Genomic DNA, 16,510 nt, shown 5'->3' with positions numbered 1-16,510 from the left:
TTGGAACAGGCTGCCCAGGGAAGTGGTTGAGTCCCCATCCCTGGAAGTATTTAAAAGACGGGTAGATGAGGCGCTTAGTGGCATGGTTTAGTGGGCGCGGTGGTGTTGGGTTGACGGTTGGACTCAATGATCTTAGATTTCTAACCTTAATTGGTTGGAATGATGATTCTATACTTCACTACTAGTGGATGCAAACTCTCCCTGTCTCCGTATTTCAGCAATGTAAAGGCACCATGACAAGTCAGAAAGACCTGAGAAGTCACATAAGAAAGCACATGAGAAGTCAGAAATAAAAACAGCTAGAAATTTGTTAAATTAAAACATACTGAGAACAAAGAATTTCAATTTCATGTTAAATTTCATTTTGATAACTTACCTAAGGGGTCCAAATAACTTCACCAATGAATCACGAGTATCTACTGCAGCTACATTTGAGAGTGCAAAGTCATATAACTCCGGGAAATGTGCAAATGCTGCTCTCTACAAAAAGACCCACACCCAAAAACTGAATTAAGCATATTAATGAAACAATTTAGTAACAATCTAAATATTTATACAAAAGATAGCTGCTTCTGATTCATAACACGTAGCACCCTGTGGACACTACTGGGACAGAAATAAAAACCAGGTGAAATCTCCATTTTTCTTAGCTAGCACCACCTATTTGTTACTCCTGTGCTTCCAACACAGTACCTTTTTTATATACCCTCCTATCAGCATTTGTTCTGTCTGAACAGAACAGTCTGAAGGGGCAGACGTGTAGCCTTGGAGACAACTGAGAAAAACAAGGAACAAGTTTAATTTAACCATGCTTTCTTGAATTTTTTTTGTTAAAACTGATGGGAAAAATTCTGAAAAGTGTAACTATCTTTATATGACTACAAGTAATGTGAATTTTTATTTTGTCTCTTATGTACAAGGGACCACTATTGCTACCATATGTGTGTACTGATCTTGAAGAAATGGTGCCACCTACTGCATAATCATAAGTTAAGTTCCTACGGCACTTAATTTTCCCTTCTGAATAGATTTAATGGGAGCAGTTCATCTCGACAATATCAAATCAAAAGTGGTGTTTTGCTAGAGCTTATTATTTAGTCATAGTCACATACGTAACAGTGCAGCATTAGTGTCTTCGATATAGTATAAGAAGTCAAGTTAAAACTATTCCTGTAACTCAACAGGAAAAATAAGGGGTTTGCTTTGGGAAATGACTTAATGCCTGTTCCAGATGCAAATTAGACTAAAACAACAAAACCAAATCCGTTCCCTCCCGTAAGCACTTTGCCACCTGCCCACCTGTAAAGAAGTAATTCTGTCGTAGTGAATTGTTGTCATCTCATTCTCTGTCAAAGCATTTCCAGTCTGATCGTTGATTTCAAAGCCAGTGTAGAATTTAAGCATATCTAAAAGCTGAGACATCATCCATATAAATTAGTGGATTAACAATAAGAGAAACCCTACCACAAACAAAAACACAACTTAAGAGGACAAATCTGGGCACCATGCACAAACAAGAGCTCCTCAAAGTTCTTGAAGAAACGGACTAAGGAGCGGTATCTAAATTTTATACTTGGCTGATGCACAAAATAATTTTGTTTAGGTATCTCATCTACAAGCCATAGAAATTACAGCACAGCCCACAACCAATGCGGTTTCTTTTACATACTAGGACTTGAAACAAACTAACTGCACTAAGGTGACCTAGCCAGAGGTTCACTGAGATACTGAACCCAACTTATGGCTTGCTGCTACCAAAAGGCAGAGGTCTTGCTCCCTCCTGCCCTCTCTGATGCCACCTCTGGAATTCATCCTACCTTTCAATGAGATTATTTAACTCGGAAGAAGAAAATTATTCAGATGTGCTGCTGGCTTTGTGTTCCATCAATACTGACCCTCAGAGAAACTGAACAAATGCCAGAGATGGGGGACAAGCAGCAGGAAAAGCAGCTGAGATGCAGGAAAGGGGAGAGATCTTCAGATCCTGTCATAAAAAACAATATACTGTCTATGACTGAGCAAACTGAAGGACAGTAGCGAAAAACAGCTGCACTGTAGAACAGTTTGAGGTCAAAACGAAGCACAGAAGAATGCATCGGTGACAACTTCTGCTATACATGGGGTAAAGCACGCCAGAAGCTGCACTGTTTTCTAGGTTGTACTTTTAAGAACTGTTCAAAAACAGAGCCAGAAATGTAAGAGCAGTCACACACATAGGTACAGGTAAGAAAGAACTACTATCTGAAGGATTTAAACAAACATGTGGTTTGCATCCATCAGAAAAACCTGTCTTAACAAACAAATATAAAACAAGACAATCGCAGTATTCAGAGCCACATCAGAATGAAGAAGTTATTTTCAACAACTTTGTATCTCACCTGGCAGAAGAGATGACCCTCCTTCTCTCTTTTAGCAAGACTGGACAGGTAACAGTGAACAACAAGATGGGAGTCATCCAACACTGTATTAAACCAGCGCCGCGTGGGAAGCAAAGCCTGTGGTAAACAACCTCATGTTAGTACGAGCAATTCTTCAAAAGATAAGAAACCCTGGTTTCTCATAATTTTCCATTTCAAGAAGGCATATCACGATAGATTGCTGCACAGTTATTTACATATCTAATACCTTAACAGAGGTTCTCATATTAAAACAGCATTTATATGCGAAGACACTGGTTTTATGCAGGTAGGCTGCTATGAACAGCCTTTTATAGGACTGGGAGCACAACACAAACTTGCTATTAGTGAGATTGCATCCTGCCAGTAATAAGTAAATTAAATAAAGCAATCGTTCTACTAGCAAGTGTCTACATAATGACTGTGTGCTACAAAAGATATGTCAAACTGCTGCAACATTGTTTTAAATGTTTGTTTTCTATACTCATTTTATTAATTTTAAGCTTGTCTTTCTCAAGACTGCAAACTGTGTTTCTTCTAAATATGGTTATCTTCTATTCTTTGTAAGATACTCAAATTAGATCTAAGAATTTTTCAAATCCTAATTAAAAACCTATAAAAGCTTTTTGTAAACAAAACAGAGATCATTTCTTCTCAATGTAAATAGCTTAAGCTGCTATATGTAGCAACTGTTCAACAGCATACAGAAGTACACCTTAACAATTCAAGAGAAAAATGAGTTTTTCTCGGTGGAATCTACAGACTGAATTTAGAATGCCAAAAAGCATCAACGTGGTGTTTAGAACTAAGATGAAAAAAATAGAAGAATCTGTAGTAGAAAATGTTAATTGCCCTGCACAATAATTACAACAAACAAACTCAGAAAACCGGAAGAACATTCTACGGAGTCATTCCTTTCAAATTATCAAATCACCAAGTTTTGATGGCAGTCTATATACTGTAATATGAAACAAATATTCTGAAAAAGGGCTCTACATAGGTAAAAAGAGCCCATTAACATAGTACATGCTACCGAGGCAAAAAGACTTGGATTTACAGCTAATTCCTCATTTGCTTGTTCCAGTCATTTAAACAAGCTTCACAAACTGTCTGAATTCTAACTTTCATGTAATACCTAATGAGAAACAACATTAAACATACTGCCTCTAAACATTTTGGCTAACACACAGACTTAAGTTTAACTTCAAATACATATTTTCTCTTATGAGAGTATATTATATCCGTAAGACAACAAGCTCCAATTTAAAGAATTCATTCTATTGCAACTACAAGCACAGGCTACTTAAATGATTTAGCAGAGGACAGTTAGCCTGTATGAGTTCAGGATCAAACCATTTTAAAGTTCCCAATGCTTACTATTTCAGAAAGTGCTGTCTTATTTCAGAATGTCTTCTAAATCGGAAGTTATTTTCAATAAATTGCTACACTGTGAGAGATTGTAAATTAATGTCTTTCATTTTTAATTCTGGTACTTAAGCTTACAATTTTACAAGCTTAAAATTGTCCCACTTTCTCAGCATCTGCTGAAAAATTTCACAAAATCTTGTTTGGCTTCCTATTACTCTGTAACAAACCTGGATCACCAGAACTGTTACTTCTAAATAATGAATTCTAGTCAAACAGAAATAGTTTCCATTTCAGAACTACTGACGCTTTCTGGGATTATACCCTACAACACAAAAGATACTTTAAGTGACCTGTTATGCATTGGGAAGAATACATCTGGGTTATTCCTAGCAGATAAAGTGTCACACATTTTCATCAATTGCCAGAATTATTATCACTACTCCAATTAACAGTCTTCACTGAGCAATTTAAGATCCTAGCTTTCTCTAACAGTTCATCTGGTTTGTAAACATTACCAGGCAGTTCCCAATGTGGATACACTGCTACAACCTCCTATTTACAGATTGTTGCAGTTTAATCCAGCAGGCAGCTACACACCACACAGCCATTCACTTCCTCCCCCCCAGTGGGATGGGGGAGAGCACTGGGCGGGGGGAGGGGGAGGCAAGGTAAAACTCATGGGTTGAGATAAAGACAATTTAATAGGACAGAAAAGGGAAAATAATAATAATGAGAAAAGAATATACAAAACAAGTGATGCACAATGCAATTGCTCACCACCTGCTGACCGATGTCCAACCAGTTCCCAAGCAGCGGAACCCCAGCCAGCTTTTCCCCTAGTTTATATGCTAGACATGACGTCATATTGTATGGAATATTCCTTTGGTCAGCTGGGGTCAGCTGTCCCAGCCGCGTCCCCTACCAACTTCTTGTGCACCCTCAGCCTACTCGCTGGTGGGGTGGGGTGAGAGGCAGACAAGGCCTTGACTGTGTGTAAGCACTGCTCAGCAGTAACTAAAACACCCCTGTGTTATCAACACTGTTCCCAGTACAAATCCGAAACATAGCCCCATACTAGCTATTATGAAGAAAATTAACTCTATCCCAGCCGAAACCAGGACACAGATGGAAAACCACTATTAAGCAACTAAGTGCACAACTGTGACATAACCACCTGCTAACTGGAATAAGGTTGTAATAATGACTTTATGTATTTAAAACCTAGAAAAGTACACTTGGAAACAGGTTGAAACAATTTAATAACTTGCCTCGAGATCTAGCATGAGTTCAATGAATCTCTCACAATAATGAACTTTGTCCATAGAGATAGGACCTAGACAGAAAAAAAATAGGGTTTTTTTGCAATTGATCCACACCACAATATATTTGTACTTGAACTATTCTTTAAAAATGTAATAAATGCTACTAATATACTAGTATTAGCTTTTAACAAGATTTAAGGGTTAACTAGCACATTCTTCTCTTTTTCTGAAACAATCCTTTCTTTCATTGCAAACCAGAAAATTTTTGGATATAAGAAAGTAATGGAACCAGAGTTTCAGGAGTGATTTTATGCACTCTGAAAAAAAAACAGCCAATGTGTCATACAAAAACACACACTTCCACAAGATACCAATGGCCTGCTAAGCTTCTTAAGGACTTTTAACTCCAGGTACTCAAAAATACCTCTTTAAAAGCTGCAATCCAGGTGTGTGCAAAAGGCCTTGACAATATTCAAAGCTACTCAGTGGTGACTACTAAGAAGCCTTTAGAATCACGTCAAAACACAACACTAGGTCTGCTTTAATGAGTATCTACGACCTAAAGCCTCCAAAGAACTGTTAATGTAAGTCTTCCCAAAACAGGTCTTGCATAATTGGGAAAACAGAGGGGATAGGTATCCTTTCTGAGGAAGCCATAATACACAGAATTTCCCCTTAGAGCTCAGTTAAGAGCTGAGGTTTGCTAAGAGTTTAAGAGCAAAAGCAGGACTCTGGGAAGTGATTTCACCCACATTGTGCTGTACTTAGAGCATAATAAGCCTTTTTTGTCAAAAGGCTAACACCTTCCTGTACAAACACTTTTCGTTTCTAAATCAGGTAAGCATATAATTTGCTTGTCACAATGACTTATAAATCAAGAGCAGTCAAATCTTACAGAATTTCACTTCACTTAGGCTTTTGTTCTTACTGTAAATCAACAGTACTGACAGAATAGAGCCTTATGATATGCATTTATACCACCCGTTTAACAAGGCATCTAAGTATGTATGAAATGCTTTAATGCCGTAAGGCGGCTGTAGCACACAATAAAGAATATCAGTACCCAGAAATATTTTTTTAAGTCTATACTGAACAGAAGAGGAGGTTTAAAGTAGCTTTCTGCTATTTCATTTTTAAAGCATATACAGATTTGAATACTAATTTTGACATGAAGTCCATGCAGACAGGCATGGATTTCACTAAAAATCCATCCAGGTAAGGTCTCCAACCTCAGGTTGGTATCCTAAGGAGTAGTTGCTTCAGCAACAGAAAAGAATTTAAGACAGATTACCAGATAACAAAGTAACAAAAGAACCACAGTTACCTGAGACAGGTATTGATTTTAGCACAGAAATGAATTTCTGAATGAGCTGTGAAAGAAATCTTCTCTCCCGATATGCTCTAAAATCAGACATATGACAAAAGTATTAATGTTACTTAAATGCAGACTAGAAGTACGTCATATCTTTCACTAATACAAAGTTAGCTGCTTTAAATTTATATAATGGTAGCAGGTTGCTTTGAAACACACCTAAACTGTTTAGATGATAACTTTTCTCTCTGCACTCAGGCAGACAAATTAGCAGAGTCTACATTTTTAGGCACAGAACTGATTAACAACCCATACTTCTACTGAGTCAAGGAAGAGAAGTATGTCACCACCTACACCTTACCACACTGCAACACAAAAGTATTGGAACATTTAACTTTGGTGAGATACACACAAATTTATTCAAATACTTGCATAAGCTATCTGCTTAAGAGCCGAACGTTTGCTAAAGGTCATGAAAAAATACAAGTAACTACACGAATATTCTCTTATGGCTTTCATCCTATAGCTCTGAGATTTGGTATCAGAAATTCACTGATCAAATAAAATATTAGAGTTCTATAACAGTATTTTGCACAAGGCCTACTGGAAAACAAAATAGTTTCCAGGAGACCACATATGATCAATCCTTATTTGCCATCTTCAGAGTTTTTTTAAAACACACATTTTTTTATTGAAACAATTTATTTTAGCTGAAACACAATGAATGCATTAAGGGCTTTGGATTTAACAGCAAAAAAGGTTTCTGTAACATACTGCTTTCTTGTCTCCTCATCCGTTTTCTCATCGTTTTTCTTAATTAGATTCCAGAATTTTCTTAGTTTTGGTGTCTTTTTCAGCTCTTGTTCTAGCCTTTTCTGAAATGTTAAGATGTTATTCAGTCACCAAGAATCCTTGTATTCACGAGAGATAAAAATACAATCCAGCCTTCTTATTAAAAAAAGGAGAAAATATGTAACAAACTGAAATAGCTGTCTCAGACTAATCTCAGCAAGTATCACCGTAAAACAATAATGTAATACTGCTAGAGAGAGTCTAGCCATGGCTAGATGTCAGCTCTGTTCCCCAGACCCCGTGATCTCATGGCCTTGCCTACAAATTATAGCTTGAAGAAGCTATAAGCAACAAAGTTTAGTTTTATGAAAAATTACATAATTAATAATTACAATCACATGCAAATTTGCAACAAACAATAAAGATAATTTTACCAAGCACACAAAATTTTATAATTCCATAGCAATGCAGGCAGCCTTAAATATTAGGCTTCCATAACAGTATTCCATAAAAGTTCACTTTACAGGACTTGGATAATGCCTAGAACATTGCTTTGCCAGTTTACAGTGTTATGCTTACCGGTTGTAGAGCCATCCACATTGGTAAGGAAATGAGCTGCTGCACTTGACCTCTGATCAAATCCACTTCCTGTTAGAAAGTTACAGACAGAAAATGTTTTTTCTAAAATTCTTATTTTTTCTGATGTGCCTGTCTTACAAAATACATCAATGTACATTACCATTTGACAAAAATTTATATGTTGTTGTATTAGATTTCCCAATTTCCTAACAGGAAACTGCACAATAGCCCCACCCGGTGACACTTAAAACTGTTGATGACTTCCACATTTTAGGTTCTTTTCATGGATTCTGTCAATTCTTAGTACTTCAGCAGGGGCCCCATTCATGTAAGCATTTTTAGCACAGAAGCTGATGAGAACTGATGTTCCTTCTTCAGTCATTTCTCATTCTTGAACTGAATTGTCTTACTGTGCTTTCTCTATTCTTTCTTTCCTGAAGCCCTTATCAAGTTTTTCCTACTTCATCTACACTCTTCCCGTTATCTGAAATAACTAATTTTCTCTATAATTCATGTAACTTCAACTGTTGTTTCAAGTGTTCTCTAACTCTGCCTGTGATCTGGATCCACAAAGTTTTCTTTCTTTCCTAAACTACTGAAAAACTTCTATTAATATCTTAAATATGTCTTCATGGACAAATACTCCATTCTCAGCATTCTAAGACTTCACACTTCAGTGCTCCTTACCTAAAACACTACTGTGACTATCCTGTTCTGCATTTCACAAAGAAATGCAGGTTCTAATAGCAGTATGCTTTTACAAGCACTTTTTTACTGGCTTCCATATCATGTTATATGAGAAACACGCTCTGCAAGCAGGATTCCATACAGTCACTATTAAACCCTCCTTTAAAATGAAGATCCATTGTACCATGACCACTACAGAAAAATACTACCTCAATAAACTATACACGTAAGGTTCAGGATGATTACTGGCTCCCACAATCATTCCTAATTCCAAAAACAAATCATACACTTTCTAAACTGTTTTGTCTGCGAGAGATGATTTTGCTCTTTACTTGTGCAGACCCTAATTTTGACTGATACATCCTGTGTGCAATAGAAGTAAAGAAAAAGCCCAGTAGCAGGAGAGGTAACAGGTACTGTTTTACATAACAGGTAATTGTAAATTATTCTCCACACTTGCTAATTAGGATCTATAACTGTGTTTTTACTATAGATTGAGAATACAACTTAGTCCAACGCTTTCTTAAAACTAGCTCAAGAGAAGTGCAGATAGAAATATCATCTAAACATGGTTTCAAAAGTGAAAGAATTACTGTCTTTCTCAATAGTTAATGGAAATAATTTTGTGCAATTTCCCAGCCAAACTAAAAAGAGCACAGTAATAAGTAACCTGCAGTATGTAAGTGTAAAGCACCTTTTCAAATATAAATACATATTTTTTAAGCACCATTTCAAATGTAAGTCTGGATATATGCCTTTAAATTGCAGTAAGTGCCAATCCTCCAATTTCAAGTCTCTTTTATGACCCTGTGTCAGAGAAAAGCAAACGCAATGAGAGAGATAAAGCAAGGGTCAAAAAGAGGGGTAAAAGCCCTCCGTTACCATCTTCTTCCTTAAATGGGAATTTTGGTTCATCTGTCTCATAAGAAGAAATAGCTCAAACTAAACTCCTATTAACACAGAACAGCATAAGCACACTGGAAGTATTACAGTTACTTTTAACATACCAAACTATTGAAGCAGTGATCAAGGAAAAGCAGCAGGACTGTCTGTTCATGCAGAGAGTATTCACTGTCATTTTCAACCAGCGATGCTTCCAATATGCATTTGAAAAAGAAGGGAAAGTGTTCTGGCTTTTTTTTGAATGTCTAGGAATAGAAGAGGAAGTTGGTTTTGAGTCAGGTTGATACAAATCATTTCAATCTTCATTCACATAACATAGCTTAAGTTCTCTAAATCCATTTAAATCTACAAAAGGAAGGATTAGTTTTTCTCTTTTTCATTTATTCTGACCAGGCAGCACAAACAAAACAGACCAATGATATCCTCCTGAGCAGGGATCCTCACACTATGGGAGTGCTCTTAGTGGGACTACCACCTTCTGCGTGGTCTTACACAGGTGGTGCACAGGATAAACTGACCAAGAAGCACAAGGGGAGTGGATTGTGCTGTGGGAATGCTCAACTGGTGATTGCACAGAATTACTGTAAAATGACACAGGTTGGAAGAGAATTGGTAGATTTTGGCAAAAACTATGGCAGCTGTTTAGTGATCTGCAAAAAGCGAGCAGGTAAAAGCCACCAGAGATTAATTACAGTTGTGGAACTCCCATTCAGCTATCTCAGCCAGAAAAAGATAAACCGAATAATCTTGGAGATGAAACGGTTTCTTTACAAGGGCAGCCACATACCAAATAACAGATTTAACTAAGCTGCTTGCAAAGTAAAACGCACCTGTCATTTTGCTTCTAGTAGCTATGCCAGAACGAAAAAAAAGGCACGGACATCATATGCGCAAGTTATTAATCCTCTGTGCTTTGCCACCACTGAAGTAATGGCACTATTATTGGAGTAAGTTGTGCTTCTGAAATAATGCTTGCATACAATTTCTAACTAGGCTCACGTTGTTGAGAAGGCCTGTGAGAACTGGACAATTTGTACAAACACTAAATTAGTTCTGAACTGATTATTACAAAAAACAGTACACACAGAAGCAGAATAAGAGATTATCTTAGTATAAAATCTCATGCAAAAAAGCTACAAAACCATATTCACAGGATTTAAGCAAGACACTATTGGATAAAATCTTAGACTCCCAGTGGTGCCTCCTTATGTCCACGGATATAAAAATCCTTTTTTCTTTCAATATCAGAGCAAGAACTTCTCTGCAAATGCCAGACTTTTGTCAAGTGCCAAAAAAGCAAATGCTGCTGCTGATGTAAAGGCATCACACAGTAAAACAAAGGACTCGTGCACCGGAAGGAATCAGGGGATTTTTCATCCGTCTATTGCTTTCTCCAAAAAGAACACACCCTTGAAAACACCATATGAGACATTCCAGCTGAGGTACCATTTACTTTTAACACGACAAGCTTTGCTACCTTCTGTCAGTATAAGTGAGCATACCGCAAAAGCTGCAACTTATAGATCAAAGTCAATTCTAGCTGTAATTGAAATTGGTTACCTCCCACGCAGGGACATTCTCTCTGAACTTCTCATTCACCATACAGCAGATTGACATTAAATATGCCTTACTGGACACCTTTGGAGAATAATTCATCCACAGATAATTTTCAAGGTACTGGCTGTGAAAAGACAAAGAATATTTCATTAGTTGCTGCCACCCACATAATCTGTCACTCATTTGAAAGAGCAGTTATCCACAGGAGTTCTCTTCCTCCTTCTTCTTAAAGCCATCTTCATAGTTCGTGAGTAGTTCCTGAAGTTACCTCTCATCTAGGTCACTGCAGCAAAACTTGTTAGACTCTGTAACTGCTGTAAGAGACAGATGAGTTTTTTTTATCAGGAAGACACATTCACCAGAGGGTTTTCAAACGTAACAAGTAGCCACAGCTCAGTACAAAGTCAGAATATGAATTCATGCTGATTTTCCAAAAAGAGAAAAAAAAAGAAAAAAACTTCACTTGTATAATGAATGTCACATGCAGCACCTCCCAGCATAAGATGCAAAGGACAACTACTGTATAACAGTATTTGTATTATTAAATACCCTTTTTTATAAAAAAAAAAATCAGAAATCATCTAGAGACATTTTATGCTTGTAATCATACAAAGGCAATAAAAAAATTACATTACAGTGCGACTAAAACAAAGCGTTGAATATTAGGGGAGTGATTAAGTGTTTTCAAGACGGTGAAAAAAAATTACGGGACACTGGAAAATAGCAGATTCCCAGCAATGAGCATTTCTTCTTCATTAATATGGCACATTTCTCATAGAAGAAACTCTTAAAATTAGATCTTAGAGATGAGAGGCTATTTGGACAAACAACTGTCTCCCTCCTTTAAATTCCTCTTGAAACTATGCAGGACAGTTACTCCTGAGGAGGCAATCCCTAAATCCATCACATTCAACAGTGTACTTGCACCTTGTGCTACTTTAACAACTGCCACCAGAAAGTGGAAAGTCTTGTTTCTTCCTAAACAAGCTGCTCATTCATTCCTTTCTCTTAATGTCAGCTCTAACATTTGTTTGGCCCCTCATGGGCCAACTCAGTTTCACCTATTTGCTTTTTTCCACAGCTTACTTTTCTGATGTCTTACAGTAAGCTACTTCAATAATTTCACATAAGCTGAGTACCAGAGACAGAGGGAAAAAAGACAGTGAGAAGTTGTATGTAACCAGGAGCAAAAGGCTCAGTAATGGTTAGACAGGGATTTCTGCTTCCCGGGAGCTCAGCCAGAATGCGTAGCTGCAGATGGAGCTGAGATAACTTCATAAGCATATACAAAATAAAATACATGCTGCTTCCCAAGAGCTTGGATCTGCCAACAGGAGGGGGAAAAACCCCACAAAATCCACAGAACTCCATACTTCATTTCACCCAGGAATTCCAATAAACTTCAATATGTTTTAGTAAAAATACTGTTATGCCCCCAAGTGAGGATAAACGTATGTGAGCAAGAATGAAGGACAGGAAAATCTCACGTGTGTGAAGACAGGAGAGTTTGACAGACAGATGGGGAGGTGGGGGGAAGGAAAGAATGAAAATGACTTACAGGACAAATGGCAGTAGATGGGGCTATAGACCAGAGGGTACTAAAGTTCCATTACCAGCTGGTAACATTAAGAATGTTCACAGAAAGGCTAAAAACCTCTAACTCCATGGTACTGCTGGCATACAAATTCCAGAAGTCATGCTACCAGCATGCCGTTTGTTAGTGTCAAACCCCAAACCACAGCTTACATTTTCTCTTCCGCCTTTTCTAATAAAGACAGAGGGAAGTTTGTCCTACTTTTCTAGTTAGTGGTACTACCGATACCTTTGCAGCCTTTTCAAAACAAAGAATCTATCTCAAAACCATCTCATTCTATCTGCTTGTAAGATTTGAGAGATAAAACAGAGCCAAACAGAACACTAAATATTGTGTTTCTAAATATGTAAATACTGCAAATATTTATTTTACATCATTTCAGACGTGCTTTATAAGTTCTTCCAGGAAAGTCTGAAATAGCTGTAAGAATCTTTTAAACAGATTTCCATTTCTTTTCAAGTGAAGAAAATGTTAGCGATGCTGCTGCAGCACAATTTGTTTTTACCCTCACAGTAAGAAACTTAATCCAAAAACTTCCTCCGACTTCGGTGAGTTCCGATTTAAGGCTTAATGACACATTCCAAATAACAGACCCAAGTTTTTCACTTCTTTCATTCAAACTCTATTCTTCGGTGCTTCACTTACATGAGAAATTCAGAATCATAAAACAAGATACTCTGATATGTTACTTATGCTTATGAAATTACTTCCTCCTCAAATTAAGCTCTCCTCACTTACTCTTCCTAGGTACACAATTCAACGCTTTAGTAAATAGGAAGAAATTAGTATGCTACCTTCAAACTGACTTACTGCCCGGCATTTGCTTCTCATCTTTACGGGTTCCTATGAAAAAATAACTTAAAATTTCACTCCAATTAGCTTACCTGAATTCAAGAAGCATTATCTTTCTAATAGCAAACCTAAAAGGGAAAAAGTAATCAATTAAGACAGGAAAGAAAGCCTCCCATAAACATCTTAGCTGCATGGAAAATGGCTATATTTTCCCTTATTTTGTTCTATAAATGAAACCTGTAGAAACATCTAGGAATTATTTCTGCCCCCCCATTTCCATGCAAGAGCAACCACTTGAATGCAGAAGCAACTGCTGTAACACTGTGGAAGCTAAAGTTCATGCAGGTTCATTAAGCAATCAAATTCACATTAAAAAAAAAAATCCATCTAGATCTTTTAAATATGAAGACACCGCTTCCAACAGCCTCGAAGACATAAACTGCTAGAAGCTGAAAGTGTCTTCTGGAAAACTACGAGTATATATTTAATCAGTTCGTAATGGTCTCTCAGTGACTGGAAATGGAAGCTTGCTCTGATCCTGTATGGCAATTCTTAGATTATTTTCAAAAAGGAATCAAACAGAATTCTCTCCAGAGCTCAAACTTCCCCTGAAGAGCTCCAAACAGCTATGGTTACAACTCTTTTCTGTACACACAGTTGTAGAATGCAGTTTATCTTGAATTCTTTGTCTCCCCCATCTAACATTACAATTCACTGAAATAAGACTTGCCCTTTATAAACCTGGTAACAATAATTAGCAAAAACCCAGAGGCAGCACACTCTCAACTGATTTTTTTTCTTTACATGCCTTAGTGACAAAAGAAGGGACCAGCCTTCTAGAACAATTACAACAAAACCAACATAAAACACAACAGACTACCAGACGAAGGAACCAAACAGTATTGTGTCCAACCACATTTAAGGATTATGACCTCATGAACTTTCTTTTTGCCATATTCAGACTTTGAAATACCATAATGATTAAATGACTCAAATGCACTCGAGCCATTTTCATCTGCTTTCAACATGTTAATGCATTTTAAAATATTCTATGAAATGTTAGAAACCGCTTCAATACAGATAATGTTGGAATGCTTGTCTATAAGTGAAAGTGACTAGGGTACTTACTTTGACCTGACAATTTCTTTTGTATATACATCTTCAATAACCTATGGGAAAGAATATTTCAAAAAAAGGGTTAAGAATTTTATATACTTCATAAAGTGATTAAAAATGCATTAAGATATCTTATGCACTCAAAGTTACTCTGGATTAGTTACTCTCTGCTTACTGCTATTCGATCAAAAATGTCTCAGCTCTGCAGAGTCCAAGAGCTTCACAGACATACATTCTCACAGAGACAGTGAATCAACTTAGGAGAAGGCACGCAATGATAGAGAATTGATAGGACCTTCAATCAAGTTATTCTGAAGGAATAACCTACATCTCACCGAGATTTTATATAAAAAGTCAAACAGATACGCAAACCTTTTTATTGTTAATCTTTGGCTTACTGTTGAATTTAAAGAACAGTCTTCAAGAGACAAGTCTGCACCAACTCAGTCATCTGTTGTCACTGTTTCTTTTACCTGACATTTAACCAAATCCAGACACTTTTACCTAGTTTTTCCAACAGGAATGAAAGAATCTGCACTATCTGTTGCAGTAGGCACACTTTGACATCACATGACACAGAGACGCAACTCATCTGGTTATGTACATCCTAGTTCTAACAATCACAGACAAATACTATCACAAATACTACAGAGAGAGTGAGTAACTGAGGCTGGAAAGGGAGATTTAGCCAGACACCCACAAGGGAAAGAAACCTAACACTTAAGAACCCCGCACTACAGAAAACCAGCACAAAACCAAACACATCAGGCCAAATTTTAAACATTCAAAACACACATATTCACCAAAACAGCACTAAAGTTGTCTGATCAAAACTCTCTGAAGAAGCTTTTAGAAAGAGTATACAGTTCAGTAATACCTGCATCTTTCCTCCTTCTTTGATTTCTAACAGTAGCCTCTCCTCAAAGATCTTTTAACCTCAAAGGAGATGCTCAAAAATCTTTCACTCTCAAAAGTTCTTGGGCAAAATAAGCTGAACAAGTAGCATACAAAAGAACTGCACTGCTATAGCACACCTTCATAACACTGCCTACATTTAAAAACTACAAATAGACAACAAACAGTTTATAATTACAGTGTGTTAAAGAACTGTTGACCTTCCAAGCAGTCTCCTATACTCGTATACAAAATAAGCACCATTGGAGGTTGGCATGTCAGAAAAGGGTTGATCCTCATTCTTTTATACCCTAACAGAATTCCAGTAGAAGTATTTACCTTTGAATCAAAAGACAACTTTTTCTTCACATGTGGAGCCCAGTATTTATTGGCTAACTGTATGGGAGAAAAATTAAAAAAAAGGTTAAACACGCACATTTTCAGTTGTAGTGATACAATAACTCTACAACACATCCCATCCCCAAACTTTATTTCACTAATATCTTACTTAATTTCAGCTTACGGTAACTACAGGTAACAAAATTATGTTTGCCAGCAACAATGCTTTTCCATCTTTTATGGTCTTATGCCTAAACCTTTTCCAACAGAGGTGCAATTCTCTGTAAAAATTTCAGATGTACAGACTGCTACACAATAAACAATTTTTTTTCCTTAAGTTACTTCTAGTAGAAAAATATACCATGATCTTTCCGGAACCGCAAACCCCAGATTGCAAATGATTACCCTCCCACTGAGGAATTTCACAAATAACTAGAGGCTACATATGAAGCTCTAGTATTTTAAGGCTATTCGCCGTAACCATCACCGCACCAAAACTCGTGAGCTATGGTGGCAAGAACTTCCTAACCAACCTTATTCAATCTTCTTCATGCTGTAGAGGAAGGAAAGCAGCATTTCCAGCACAAAAAAAATGAACACTTGCACAAAACCACTTAAAACGCTCAGCTACGAGAAACTGTCAGCAACTTTTCAGGTATTGTAACAGGCCCGATTTATTTTGCAGCGCTGCTCCGGCAAATCTCTCTAGTCTGAAAACGCTGGGGGCACATACCCTTCCACACGTAACACAGGCGTTACATCTCTCCTCACTCAGGACAAAACGAGACCCTCCCCCTAACGCCCATGGACCGCAAAGGCTATTTAAAGAGCGAGGCGTCGCCGCTGCCGGAACGGCCTTTCCAGCACCTGGCTCCGGCCGCGGGAGAGGCGGCCCGGAGACCCCCCCGGGCCGCTCCCC

At 37.4% G+C, this 16,510-nt stretch overlaps 1 protein-coding gene across 1 annotated transcript in view; it reads right to left on the bottom strand.

Moving 5' to 3' along the window:
• The window catches only part of AQR (aquarius intron-binding spliceosomal factor), a 64,848-nt gene that overhangs the window by 45,416 nt on the left and 2,922 nt on the right, over positions 1 to 16,510 (bottom strand). Inside the window, 12 exon segments of the mRNA XM_009329984.1 lie at positions 377 to 480; positions 1,300 to 1,413; positions 2,379 to 2,495; positions 5,033 to 5,097; positions 6,351 to 6,427; positions 7,113 to 7,213; positions 7,710 to 7,778; positions 9,404 to 9,544; positions 10,860 to 10,980; positions 13,335 to 13,370; positions 14,371 to 14,411; positions 15,592 to 15,648. Coding sequence (XP_009328259.1) covers positions 377 to 480; positions 1,300 to 1,413; positions 2,379 to 2,495; positions 5,033 to 5,097; positions 6,351 to 6,427; positions 7,113 to 7,213; positions 7,710 to 7,778; positions 9,404 to 9,544; positions 10,860 to 10,980; positions 13,335 to 13,370; positions 14,371 to 14,411; positions 15,592 to 15,648 — 1,043 coding nt within the window.

Source organism: Pygoscelis adeliae, unplaced genomic scaffold, assembly GCF_000699105.1.
Source record: "Pygoscelis adeliae isolate BGI_AS28 unplaced genomic scaffold, ASM69910v1 Scaffold327, whole genome shotgun sequence".
Taxonomy (NCBI): Eukaryota; Metazoa; Chordata; class Aves; order Sphenisciformes; family Spheniscidae; genus Pygoscelis; species Pygoscelis adeliae.
Note: the sequence above shows the minus strand (reverse complement) of the source record. Positions and strands in the feature narration are given on the sequence as shown.